The 14905-nt window shown below is 35.1% G+C and overlaps 1 protein-coding gene across 2 annotated transcripts; it reads left to right on the forward strand.

Annotated features, from left to right (window-relative positions):
- Nucleotides 1-6599: 6599 nt before the first annotated feature.
- LOC107481319 (uncharacterized) lies at nucleotides 6600-10279 on the forward strand. Of its 2 annotated transcripts, none has more exons than XM_016101595.3 (9): nucleotides 6600-6832; nucleotides 6906-6994; nucleotides 7519-7621; nucleotides 7847-7944; nucleotides 8098-8228; nucleotides 8529-8637; nucleotides 8942-9133; nucleotides 9217-9353; nucleotides 9802-10279. In XM_016101595.3, exons 1-9 carry the CDS (start codon nucleotides 6637-6639, stop codon nucleotides 10088-10090), a joined length of 1344 nt encoding a protein of 447 aa, XP_015957081.1. In that variant the 5' UTR covers nucleotides 6600-6636; the 3' UTR covers nucleotides 10091-10279. The 2 variants fall into 2 exon arrangements, with proteins under 2 accessions (XP_015957081.1, XP_015957082.1); XM_016101596.3 differs by having other exon boundaries at nucleotides 6912-6994.
- Nucleotides 10280-14905: the final 4626 nt, after the last annotated feature.

Genomic DNA, 14905 nt, shown 5'->3' on the forward strand with positions numbered 1-14905 from the left:
AATTATCAGTTCAGGGTACCAGCAGCAGGGGATAACTCTTTGGGTGTATAGTTATATAGAATATGGGTGTAAAAGCACTGTTCTTTTTGTGTGTATTTTTGTTAATTCTCAATTTACATATAGACACATATATATAGATACATATAGAACAAAAGCTGTAAAAATTCGCAGGTTATGGGCGTATATTTCATTTGATTTTTTTCTTCATATTTTAGTACATGTAATTCATACATTTTGAATACAGCACAGAAAGTTGGATGTATATTTTATTCAATCTTGGGTGTATTATTAGACTTGCGTTGGGTGTAACAGTTTATAATTTATGTTTATATATGCCTTGATTTTTTGCTTCATATTTTACCACCTGTAATACAGCTTTTGAATACATCACAGGCAGTTCACCATCACAGATAATTTAACTATGGGAAAAAATATACATGTAATAGAAGTTGTTGATAAATGGCAAATATTTACATCATTTGTTCAATTTACAAACTACCTAGCAGTTGGATTACCCAGTTTCTATATCTGCAGAATTAATCTGACAAAACGGACTCAATAATACAGAGGAGGGCTTCGACAGCCTTATAGCACTACTCTCTTTAATTGCCCGATCTCTCTGTTTATTCATCTCACTGAATAGTATCCGGGAAGCATACTCCACTCTATAGTGGTCCACCTCCTCCTACAATTAAAAAGTATGTTATGTTTAAACAGAAATATTAATTAAGTAAAGTAATACAAAGTTATATAGTTCTAAAGGCAGTTACCTGTGGCCAATTATCCCATTCATACTTCCCCTTTTTAATGTTTTCCGGCTCAATTAACTCAAGCCACTTCATTACGTAGATACCGCAGTCATAGCTGAAAATGAAGAAAATAAATTACAAATCTCATTTAGGAAAGTTTAATGTTCAGAGTCACAAATTTATACCTTGTTTTTTGCCCTGATATTTTAACATATGATGCTTTAATTTTCTTCTCATTCTCCCCTTTCACCAGAGGTTCCCCGCCGGCATATGTTATCAATCTTGAAAATACATATCCCTTAAATACCAAAACAAATCAGTAATACACCCGAATGAATGGACAAGATACACCCAACTGAATGCACAATATACAACCAACACAACTAACGAAATAGACCTATCTATTAAAGTAAAGAAGACAGAGGTGAATTGAAATACACCTATCTATTAAAGTAAAGAACACAGAGCCAACTTACAGTGAATTTATTAAGCTGCTTTCTCTGATCGCTTGGAGCTTTCTTGTGTAGCGGGTCAAGTATATGAAATCTCCGTTTTTTGTATCAATCACCCATAACCACCAATGGTCCGAGTAGCAAACAGGTGCAAAAATCTGAAGGATTGCCACATTTCAACAGTGTGTTATTTTATTTGGCATATAAGTAAATAAGCGAACTAACAAATTTAGCAAACGAAAACTTACATATGGATACGAACTTAATTTTTTTCTATCTATGAAGGGAATGAAACTCGGGTAGGCTTCCACCCTGAATTCCTTTTTCGTTTTCGGTGATATGAATTCCCCCTTTGGGTGATCCGAAAGTGCCATGCTCTGCAAGAATTGCGAAACAAGAAATGAAATACTGAAAATACACAACTTACACCCAATCGAACCTAAAAAATACACCCAAATCAATACAAAAAATACACCCAAAGTTCGTAGAAGTAACACTTACCACAATATCGGGGGGAGACAGTATATTTGTTCCTGAAACCTCTTTTCATTTTTCTGGTTTAGGATGAGGCAGATGGCAGATACAATCTAGAAATATATGCCGAAATCAACTTTAAATTAATAAATATTGCAGTTGACTTTGGTGTAAAAACATTAATGTTAGTCTAATATTACCTGAGATTCTATATCACTTTTTGCCTGGAGGGATGCAATGTGCATTCTTATCAAAATGTATTCTCCTTGGCCAATCAGAGTACAAATCTCCTCATACTCGTCAGTATTGCCATCTGCGTCTTCCTTCAGTCTCGTCCCCCAGGAGTTTCAAACTTTGCAGAACTTTCTCCCCCAGTCTCCCTCTGAATTTGTGGATTTTCGTCTTTTCCCTTCGCCGCACTGCTTGCTAATTTTTGGACCAAACTGTCTAATTGTTCTAGCATACTTGCAGTTTCTGGAGATTTTTCCCTTTATGTCTCCTGTGTTGACGCCCCCTCCTGGCTTGAATCAGTCAATCCAAGGCTGAATGATGGCATCCCTGGATCTGTTTTAGGAACATAGGTTGCTGTCCATGCCATCATCAACAGGGGAGCAGCGTCTTCTGCGGCTGGATGAAATCAACAGGGCAGCAGCGTCCTCTGCGTCTGGATGACTGCGTCATTATGTATAAGAATAAGAGTAAGAATAAGAATATACGGATGATAAGCAAAGATTGATTTTAGTCTAATGAACTTACATTTTTGTTGGAGCTGGGGAAGCTTGGGTGTTGTTTCTTGAAGTTGTTTGGGGGTTTCAGGAGTGCTGCACAGTTACACAAAATTAATCATGGCGTAAAAAAAATTGATCAGGAACAATATACACCCAAACTATTAGCAAATATACACCCAAACTCTAAACAAATATACACCCAATACTATTTCTTACGTTTTTGTAGTTCTTTCAATCCGTAGCATAGGGGTTGGTTCGACATCTGTGTCAGTGGTTGTTTGGGATGCCGGCACAAAAAAAAAAAAATATATACAGAATTAGAAGTAGAAGGTAATAGAAGAACAAAAGTAACGGTTATTTGAAAGAGAAATTACATGCTCTGTGACGGCTGGTTTACACTACTCTGTTCTGTGCGTCCTTGAGAGAAAGGATCATCACTTCCCAAGTTCACAGCCGGTAGTCTAAACAGATTTCATGTTATTCAGACAAAATAAGATACAGGTATAAAATACACCCAAATGAATGCACGAGATACACCCAATATACACCCAAATGGTTCACAAAATATACCCAACAAAACAAACGACATACACCCAACTTGATCCACAAAATACACCCAAATGGTTCACAAAATACATCCAAATCTCAAATAATAACAAGATTTTATTAAATAATAAAGCTTCTTACGTTTCAGAGGAGGCATAGCGACATTCTGTCGATCGCAGGTTAGCTTCGTTTTCCCTGCGAAACAAGAAACAATTATTAGGAAAGAAAACACACCAAAATTGAAATAGACAGCCCAGCAAGACATACCCCTCTGTAGCAGATTTATCAACGTTTTCCCTTAGCCATTCATCGAGTTCGTCACTTGATATTTCATATCTCTCACTACATTCATAAAATAAGATGTTAACAAAAATAATTACGATGATAGACCGTAATATAGCTTATGAGATACTGTACCCGTCACCACAACAACTTTTTTCTTTTTTTGTTGTGTTCTGAGTGGAAAAAAAAAGAGTACAATCAAAAATAAAAAATTAATTTTATCACAGAATATTATCCAAAGAAGTGCTTACTTTTTTGGTGTTGTTTTTGTTTTTTTCTTTTTCTTCTCCTTCTCCGCAGGTGATGATTCTTCGCTCCTATAAGTTAATAATAGACATTTCAGTTAATACACGAAATCTTTGTAATGAAGCCAAAAGAAAGGACTAATAATTTCAGGACATTACTCATCACTTGGTTCAAATTCAGATTCTGAATCAGAATCTGACTCCTCTTGCCTCTGCTTTCTTTTTCTGGAGTCCATTCTGGAAGGCAAACAATTGTCATTTAGAACATACTAAAAATACACCCAAATGAATTCACAAGATACACCCAACTGAATATACAATATACACCCAACGCAGCAAACGAAACACACCCTGCTTAATAAGCTACGTACACCCAACGTGAACAAACAAAATACACCCAACCCGAAAAAGAAATTACACCCAAGTATGGTACTTACTTTTTCTCCTTTTTGCTGGGGTGTTTTCTTCCTGAATCCTCTAAGTCTTCTTGAGCCTCAGACTCAGAGGTAGAAGTGTCACTGTCAGTAGTTTCTGTCTCCGAAGAAGATGTTGAACTCGCCTTCCTTTTTTTTGTTTTTTTTTATTTCTTGTTTTTTTTTCTTTTTTTTTTCTTTTTTTTTTCATTTTTTCTCTTGTCTCTTCCATCTTCACAATCCCCTGAAACATGAGATATTTTAGTTAGCAGCATTCGGGTAAATAAAATACACCCAACTTATTATGTTTACTTACCAAAATTTCCTCTCTTTCTGCAGTCATTCTTTCCACTAACTGCTCCTTAGTCCAGTTGGCAATCCAGGGCTTTGGTGGTCTTTCAGTTCTGTTCTTGCCTTTGTTTTTTGAAAGATGAAAGTAGATTATCATCAGGGCGAAGAGGCAGCCATTAATTGCCTTCTTCTTCTTCTCCTGGTAGTCTGTGATGCCCTTGACCATGAAGGTCAAAACATGCCCCCCCCCAGTTTCTCTCCGATATGCCGTCCATCTTAAAAATTGGGGCCAGGTGCACGGGCGATATTTTGTTTATCGTCGTTGGCAAAAGGAACGCCATCTGTATGTAGAGGATGAATATCCTCTTGAACATCAGGCGTTCCTCTTCGTTGCCAACGCCGATTTCCATCATCTCATCGGTAAGACTTTTGAGGGTCTTACCCTAGAATTTTCTAAAAATTATTTTGTCATCATCAGAAAGTTTCTTATACTCAACTTTCTCAGAAAATAGATCTCCTACAAAAAGGAAGACAACAAAGTATCAAAGTCGGTTCAAATACAACCAAGCATCAACTTAATATACACCCAAGCAACAACTTAATATACACCTATAATTTTGAGCTAATTACCTGTTGCATTGATGCCAAGCGCATGACCTATCTTTTTTGGGGTTATTTTGAAAGAACCATATCCTGTTTTCAGTCTGTTCTCCCCAAGTTTGAAGTTGTTTGCCAGCTCCCTTAACAGTTGGTGATGCACCCTTAGTGGTGGGATGTGCATCAAGCCACTGAATACGAGATCCCTCACAATTGTCTTCTTCTCCTCAGTCATGTTTCTGAACTTATCACTTAGGAGATGTGTGGCACACTTAAGGTCTTTTGTTTGGTTTGTTGCTGCCATTTTCTCTGAAACAAAAAATACACCCAAAGATATCAGTAAGATACACCCATATATATATGACTCAGATACACCCATTAATAACAATAAGATACACCCATTGATAACAGTAAGATACACCCATATATATGACTCAGATACACCCAAAGATATCAACAAGATACACCCATTGATTACAGTGTGATACACCCATAGATATTATTCAGATACATCCATATAGATATCAGTCAGATATCACTCAACCATGCTTCAATATCAAGCCACATTACAAGGTTAAGCAGTATACACCCCCCAATCTACGGAATAAACCCCCAAAAATCAACAAAAATAGCAGGAGAACTTAGAACAACAACATAGAACGACGTAGAACTTAGAACAACGACGTAGAACTTAGAACAGTGTAACAAAGAAGCAAGAATAATAGTAAACCCTAGAAGAACGACGTAGAAGAAAAGTAAAATATAAAGGAATCTTAATGAACTTACGTTGAGTATTGTTGCTTTGTTTTTTCTTCAGATTCTTCACGGAGAGTTTGATGGTGTTTTGATGGAGGTTTCGAACAACGATTTGTATATTTTGAACTTTGATTTTCGCTCGAAAATGGGACGGTTTCCTTGTTTTCAAAGCGCTTTGAGAAGTGGAAGAAGTGGAAGAAGTGGTTTCCTTGTTATTTCTCTTCATGCGCATGAGTTCTATTTGGGCTGGGCCAACTTGTAAGCTTGTAAACTTGTATGTGAAGCCCAACCCATATTTTATATATAAATATATAATTTTATTGTATTCATTTAAATCAATTTCGATTGAATCTTTAAATTTTTAAACATCTAATTTTGTCATTTAATCGTGAATTCAGTTTTTAAAAACTTAGATGGAAGTTAGCCGAAATAAGTTAATTAGATCAACTCACCAAAATTAAATTTAGCTTATTAATAATTGAATTTAATTGTAAAAATATTATATTGGCTCATTTTTTTTGGATATAAAAAGCACATATATTGTACATTATTGTGAAGAATATAGGTGTTAGACATGGATGTACGACAACTTTTTCTAAAATAAAGAATAAAGAAATCGGATCATTCAATTTCTTTATAAAAAAATGAAGGCTATTAATCGGACAATCCAATTAATGTGTGAGAGAAAATTTTAATTTTGGTGAAAGTAATGAAAAATTTGGATACACAAGTCGGATGGTTCGATTTGTGTATTCCAAATTTTTTAATTTTTTAAACACAAATCGAAAGATTTAATTTATCCGATTTGTATACCAAAAATCAGACAGTCTAATTTTTACTTCTAACATCATAATTATGTAAACTGTAAAACACCTGTACACTCTGCGTCTTATACCATTCCTCCTTTTATATCTAAATAAAAAGAAGTGTATTATGTCTATCCATTTTTGTGGAAGTTCTTTTTATTATTTTATTGTAAAAAAAACAAAATTTTTACTTTTTAAGAATTAATTTGAATATAAAAATTAAAAAAGTATGTGTTATGAGATATTTGGATGAAGTTATTTTGAGTGGGTATGGGGAAGTGTAAGAGGAAATGAAGTATGAGTATGAGAAGTTGGATGATGAGGCGCAAGGGAATGGCGATACTTGTGCCACCCAACCCTATTCCTTCCATAATCACTTCCTTCCCTCGCTCTTTCACCACCCTAACTACGCCGTTTCTCACTACTTCCCGCCGCCTAACCCTTTCAGCTCCATCTTCTTCCTCTTCTTCTCATTACCACTTCTCTGATTTTGGTCATTACTTACTCAACGCTCTCTATTTTTAAAAATATTTTACTTCCCTTTTAATTTTGTCAATATTTTTTAGATGCAGGAGAAGGCGACTGCGTTGCAAATGCAATTCCATGGAATGGTTCTAAGGTGCTTCTTAAAGGGATGACTTATACTCAACTCCAAGTATGTTTCCTTGTTTTAATTTCGCTTTCGTTTATCATTGTTTTCGATATGAATTGTTTTCATTTACTTAAACTATGTACTTTTTTTTCTTTTTTTATAAATAACATGTCAATAAGATGATTTTCAAATAACATGTTATTGTTAGTAAGACATGCCAGTTCTTAAGCTTGCTTCAGGTTTTATGGAATATGGATAGAACACAGTCAAAGTTTTAGTTTCGGTATCTTATGTTGTTCTATGAATAAACTACTATTTATGACCACCAAAGATTTATGCACAGCCAATTCTAACCATGAAAGAGATAAACTAGCTCAATATCCATTGAAGATTGGGGTAGTTGACAAAGCTATCCAAAACGGTTGACAAAACTACCCAATCTTTGATGATAATGGGTTAGTTTATATCTTTCACGGGTAGAATTGTTTTATTCTTGAATTTCTGTTGAACATGTCATGAGTAGGCAAAGAGAGATATATTGTGAAAAATGGGTATTTGATTTCTCAATTTTTGTTGTTACTGCACAGAAATGGGTTCAATCTCATGGATACAGACCCGGGCAGGCAATGATGTTATGGAAGCGTATGTATGGAAACGATATTTGGGCTTTTCATACTGATGAACTGGAAGGTTCTTAATTCACCATCTTCTCCTTCATGTATTTAAGCGAGTTCAAATCATTTGTTTTATGAAAATTTGTACTGTTCAATAAGTTAATCATGCTAATGTCCATCTTTTTCAGATCCTCCAACTGAATGAGTTAAAACTCATGATTTTCTATCAACTTTCGCTTAGATATTCTGATTCTAGTTTACTAATAAATGTAATTTACATACGAATGTTATAAACATGTAGGTTTGAACAAAGATTTCAAGAAGATGCTGAGTGAAAAAGCTGAGTTCAGGGCACTCTCTTTGAAAGAAATTCGCACAGCGGCTGATGGAACTAGGAAGGTTGAAATGATCTTTCCCACTGTGTTTGCCTTCTATTTTTCTTACAGCATAAGTTCATCTGTTAATCCATGTTGCAATCCATTTTTCCCACTCTTTTGTGATGCATTTTTGGAGAGTCTTCGTGTTGACTGTTAATCTCACAGGATATTGCAGATTTTGTTCGCATTGGATGATGGGATGGTTGTAGAAACAGTTGTCATACCTTGCGATAGAGGCAGGACCACTGTGTGTGTTTCAAGTCAAGTTGGTTGTGCCATGAATTGCCAATTTTGCTATACTGGAAGGTAACTTCTTTTTCTGTTGTGATCAATTTACTGGCTACATTCTGATAGGAATCAAACATCTGATCAGTTAGGAGTTAGCTGGTATATGAGTAGTTAGGATTTTAGAGAGGATAGTGGTCTCTAGAATGGACCTTAACACTTGTAACCATTTATAATAAGTAGCAACGACGCATAATTTCTCTATTGTTTTACTGTTCTTTCCTTCACTCACTTGTTCACTGGTCCAGTTTTATCACATTTGAATCTTGGTTCTTGTTCTATTTTGCCTGCAAGTTTGAAACACGCCTAAATATTTTGTAGAATGGGTCTCAGGAGACACCTTACTGCTGCAGAAATAGTAGAACAGGCAGTTTTTGCCCGCCGAATGCTTACCAGTGAAGTTGGTTCCATCACTAATGTTGTCTTTATGGTAGGTCTATAATTTTGTTGACAGTTGTAAAGCTTACCTCATGTCAACAGTCTGCATAGATCAGAATTTGTACTGTATTCTTACATTCTAGATAATAGACTGCTACTTCTGTTCACGTCATACATTAACATGTCAATGTGGTGATAGAAAAATATCTCTAAAATATGAGGGGAAAGATATTCTATCTTTTATTTTCGTTACTCCTGTCTCCTAAAATATAAAATTATCCATGAGTCCCTATTTAAACTTTTGATCTTATGTTATTGTTGATTGCATGCTAATACCAGCTATATATTTCTTTTAGGGAATGGGAGAACCACTACATAACATTGATAATGTCATTAAAGCTGCAGATATTATGGTGGATGAGCAAGGGCTTCAATTCAGTCCCCGCAAGGTCACTATTTCTACCAGTGGGCTTGTTCCACAGCTCAGACGTTTCCTTCATGAATCCAAGTGTGCTTTAGCTGTTAGTTTGAATGCCACCACTGATGAGGTAAATTTATTATTAATCACATGAAAAAAAAAAAGTTGATGACAGGGAGGGAGGGTTGATCAAACTTGAATATAATATTTCAGGTAAGAAATTGGATCATGCCTATAAATCGGAAGTATAAGTTGGACTTGCTTCTGGGTACTCTTCGGGAGGAGCTTTGCTCGAAACGCAACTATAAAGTTCTTTTTGAGTATGTAATGCTTGAAGGAATTAATGACAGGTTAGTTTGCTTTTGCCCCCTAGTGTTCATTGTCATGTTGCCAGACAAACTATTTTTCAGACTTTAAGTTCAGAATCATTTGTTTGGTCCACACACAACCATGTCATAAATTCCTTTTTAGGATTAAAATCCATAAGATTTTGAATTGGAATGGAGCAAAGAATTCCAAATTGCATGATGATCTACTATTATATTGGCAGTTCCTTGTAGCTTAATGTTTAAGTAGGATTTTTCATGATATTTAATAAAATTTTGTAGCGCCTTTTTTCCTTCTATCTGTTCTATGACTAGTGGCTGTTAAAGTTTAAACGTTAAAATCTTCATCTACATAACTATATTCTTCCAGCCAGTGGAATATGGGTCGTTTGTTGTGGATGAAATCTTTGTGACTTTTCTTTTTCCCTTGCTCGGTAGTTTTTTCCCCCTTAACTTGTAATCTTTTATGCAGTGATGACGATGCAAAGAGGCTAATTGAGCTTGTGAAGGGAATTCCATGCAAGATCAATCTCATCTCATTCAACCCGCATAGTGGATCATTCTTCAGACCAACTAAAGAGGAGAGGATGATTGAGTTCCGGAACACATTGGCCAGTGGAGGGTGCACAGTCTTCTTGCGGCTCAGTCGAGGCGACGATCAGATGGCTGCCTGTGGTCAGTTAGGCAAGCCCGGCACCATTCAGGCACCGTTGCTCCGCGTACCACAGCAGTTCCAAATGGCCATTGGAAATTCAGCTTGATTCTTTACATATAGGTGTGGCTACAAATTTGTCCAACAGTTATTAGATGAATCCCATATGGACTTGACATTGAGAAAGCAAAATTTGTTTAGAACTAGCTAGTCGGATTGTTATATTTATCTATTTCCATATTGGAAATCCCTACTGTTCACAATAATTTGATATATGATATATGATATCTTTGGTCAACTCTGGTGTTGTATCACGTTTTGTTTGCTTGCATTTTCAGATTATTTGATTAATAAAGGGAAAACTTGTGGTGACTCTTGCATATGTTACATTTTTTGGCACGACTCTGGCTAGTATTTCCATCTGTAAACTGTGATCTGTTGCTGGTTGTGAGCCAGCCATACTTTCTCTCTCTCTCTCAAATTCAATGTCATGTTACTCAATTATAGAACTCTTGACTTGAAGAAAATGAGAAACAACATTAGCTTTTTCAGTGGCTTAATATCCGATAATTACTTGGCTTTGCGTTACAGCTTGTCAGGTACAGTAATGTATGTATGAAATATATACTAAGAAATTTTTTTACTAAATTTCATGATTGTTTTCCTCGGTAAATATACCTAAATTTAGAATAAAATAATTATAATTATGACCGTATAGGAAAATAATTTTTGTTATTGTTTGATAAATTTAATAATGTTTATAATAATAATAATAATAATAATAATAATAATAATAATAATAATAGTTCATTAGCACCTGCATTTCTTGTTGGTTAAGTTTATCCTAAAGAAGTGAGAATGGAATATTCTTTTGTTCTTCCCGGGTACAGGTGTCCAAATTTAGAGGAGGGGCTTTCAAGTTTTCTTTTAGATAGTGTAACGTGTTTGCCTAGGGAACTTACTAGGTCCTTTTCACCGTCAACAAGCAATCATTTTCTCCTCTCTTACATTTTTTTTATTAATAAATAATCATTACATGGGAACTTAAAAAACGTTTGGGGTCTGTATACTAAACCAAGTAATATTAATGGTGCGATTGTTCGTAAAACTGAGTAGTTAATATTCCTTAAATTACTACATGCAAGTTGCAACTTGCAACCATCATCATGGGCTGCTTGATATATTCCAAGTATCTGCATGACCCCTAAGACTCGAGTAAAATACAAAGGTAGGAATTTAATTGCAAAATTATTTACTAAGATACCTTTAGTTAATAATAATTTTATAATGTAAATATTTCATTGTTAATTGTGTTCCACATTCTGTGCAGGATATTAAACTATTCTTTTACCTTAGCTCATAATAACAATAAAGAAATTTTGTGACCCACAAATTCAGCCCAACAGGATACATAAATTTAATTCTAATTTTAGTCATTATTATCTTATTTTATCTTTATGTTATCTTCTTATCTTATCTTTACTTTTACTTTCATAGGTAATGCACTATATATATTTAGTTTTATCTTCATAATTTTCAATTCAATCAATCAACAATTAATAAAAAGGAAAAGTGCAAAATCATGTAAAGAATTTTATTACTTTAATTGAAACACAATTCAACTCTAAAGTCAAAACTATCCGTTCAGATAATGGACCAGAATTTATTTTATATGATTTTTATGCTTCCAAGGGCATTATTCATCAATGTAGTTGTGTTGAAACCCCTCAACAAAATGGACGGGTAGAACTCAAGCATCAACATATTTTAAATATAACTCGTGCTCTTATGTTTCAATCTAATTTACCATTATCTTTTTGGTTTTATGCTGTTAAACATGCTGTTTATTTGCTTAATAGAGTTCTATCCTCTGCAATTAATTTTCAAACACCATTTGAGATTCTATTTAATCATCCACCAAATTATCATGACCTTAAAGTTTTTGGTTGTTTATGTTTTGTGTCAACCCTAATGACAAATAGATCAAAATTTGATCTAAGAGCCAAAAGGGGTGTTTTTATTAGTTTTCAAAATGGTTTTAAAAGATATATCATTTATCTTTTGGATGACAAAAGAATTGAAATTTCTCGAAATGTTGTATTTGATGAATTAGTCTTTCCTTTGGTCCATACAAATGACCCAATCTCTCCCTCCAACCCAACAACAAATTCTGACCCAAATAATTTTTCTATCAACACACATAAATCAAAAATACCAACCCTTCCAATTGAACCCTCACCCATACCCATTGACCCAACTCCATCTAATTCTTTATTCTCTCCAACAACCTCTCCTTCTTCCTCACTATCGTGTCCTGACCAACTTGAATCCATGACAACCGAATCTCTTTTGAGGCCCACACCCTCCTCTTCTTCTGCACTAGACACTAGTCCACCATCACCTCCTCATCCCCCGTCACCTTCCTCACCACCTGAGCAACCCCATCCTCGTCATTCTGATCGACATCACCGACCTCCAGCATATCTCTCTGATTACTTGTGCAATTCGTCTCTCACCTCTACCAATCAATCTCCCTCAAAGTGCAGGTATCCTTTATCTTCAGTCATGTCTTTTTCTTCTCTTTCATCTTCACATAAAAGGTTTTTATTATCTCTACATTCTGACGTTGAGTTAAAGTTCTTTAAAGATGTCAATCAACATCCCAATTAGCGTAGTGCTATGAAAGATGAGCTGGATGCTCTTGAGTTGAACAAAACTTGGCGTCTTGTTGATTGTCTTGTAGATGTTAAGCCAGTTGGCTGTAAATGGGTCTATCGCATCAAACGCAAGCCTGATGGTTTAGTTGATCGATATAAGGCTCGTCTTGTGGCTAAAGGATTCACCCAGACTGAAGGTGTTGATTTTTTGGAAACCTTCTCTCCTGTTGTCAAGCCTACCACCATCAGATTAGTTTTGGCATTGGCCTCTATGAAGCATTGGCCCATACATCAGTTAGATGTCAATAATGCTTTCTTACATGGGAATCTTTCTGAAGATGTTTACATGACTTTGCCACCTGGGTTCACATCTCCTCACCCAAATCAATGCTGCAAGTTACTAAAGTCATTATATGGTCTACGACAATCTAGTCGTATGTGGTATGACAAACTTTCTCATCTTTTGCTATCCCATGGATATCAGCAGACTTTATCTGATTATAGTTTATTTGTTAAATTTACTGGTGCTCAAATTTCTATACTTCTCGTTTATGTTGATGACATCGTTCTCACCGGCAATTCTATTTCTGAACTTGCTTCCATTAAGTCTATTTTGCACCAATACTTCCGAATTAAAGATTTGGGCCCTTTAAAATATTTTTTGGGTATTGAAGTAGCTCAATCAGCAAAGGGAATTTGCTTATCTCAGAGAAAATATTGTCTTGATCTTTTGGAAGATTCTGGTTTATTAGGTGCTAAACCTGCCTCTGTTCCAATGGATAATTCCACAAGATTATATCAAGACAAAAATCCCTTGCTATCTGACCCTTCTGTGTATCGCCGTTTGGTTGGACGTCTTCTCTACCTTACCACTACTCAACCAGACATCATGTATGTCACTCAACAATTAAGTCAATTTATGGCAACTCCTACTGAATCTCATCTTCAAGCTTACGATATCTGAAAACTAGCCTCGGCAAAGGAATTTTTTTTCAAGAGAATCAGAAATTCAGCTTCTCGGCTTCAGTGACTCTGATTGGGCAGGATGTCCTTGACACTCGGCGATCCTTAACAGACTATTGTTTCTTCTTAGGCAATTCTTTAGTCTCTTGGAAGACCAAGAAACAAACCACCGTTGCCCGCTCATCCACTGAAGCAGAATATCGTGCACTTGCCAACACAACTTGTGAATTTCAATGGTTACTAAATCTGTCCTATCTGCCCAACAGTTTTATATTGTGATAATCAAAGTGCTCTTCATATTGCTGCTAATCCAGTTTTTCATGAACGGACAAACATTTAGAGGTCGATTGTCACTTGGTTCGACAAAAAGCTCAAGCTGGAGTGATGAAACTTCTCCCCATACCTTCTTCTGGGCAATTAGCTACATCTTCACAAAGCCTTTGTCTCCTCAACCCTTCCATCTTAATCTCAATAAGCTTGGAGTTCTCGATATCTTTCGTCCTCCAACTTGCGGGGGCATATTAAACTACTCTTCTACCTTAGCTTATAACAACAATAAAGAAGTCTCGTGACCCACAAATTCAGCTAACAGGATACATAAATTTAGTTCTAATTTTAATCATTATTATCTTATCTTATCTTTATGTTATCTTCTTATCTTATCTTTACTTTTACTTTCATAGACAATGCATTATATATATTTAGTTTTACCTTTATAATTTTTAATTCACTCAGTCAACAATCAATAAAAATTTTTTTCTTTGCCTTTTCTATTCCTTCATAATTTTGTTACAGGATAAGAAAAGAATAATCAATATGTATTGCATTAAAACATGAAAATAACAAATAACTAACGGTATTTTACAACACTATTATTAAATAATCAATTTCAACTTAAGTTTAATAGTTGTCATGGGTTAATAATGCTATTTAACCAAATGTTTATGCTTTATGACTTTAGAGACAACTACATAGTTAATTGACCTTCTTTTGTATTTTCCAACACATAATTAACTTTTTTTTACTACATACACATAATTTTTTTTTTAATTTTAGTAAAGACTCGCATTCGATTTTATTAATTATTTTTAAGTAATAATTTCGTATAAAAATAAGCGCCTGTAACTTTTTAGCTTGAATTTTTAGCGAACCAAGGGAAAGGAAATTGATATTTTGCTCGGGGAGTTGTGGTGCACGCGCTTCAACTTGGCGGGGTTTTCACCTGATGTTGATGAACATAAAACATTGAACAATACGTAACCAGAACCCGCACTCTTTCTCTGGTTCTCCATTTCTCCCACGAT

The sequence above is a fragment of the Arachis duranensis genome, chromosome 3, assembly GCF_000817695.3.
Source record: "Arachis duranensis cultivar V14167 chromosome 3, aradu.V14167.gnm2.J7QH, whole genome shotgun sequence".
NCBI classification, from domain to species: Eukaryota; Viridiplantae; Streptophyta; class Magnoliopsida; order Fabales; family Fabaceae; genus Arachis; species Arachis duranensis.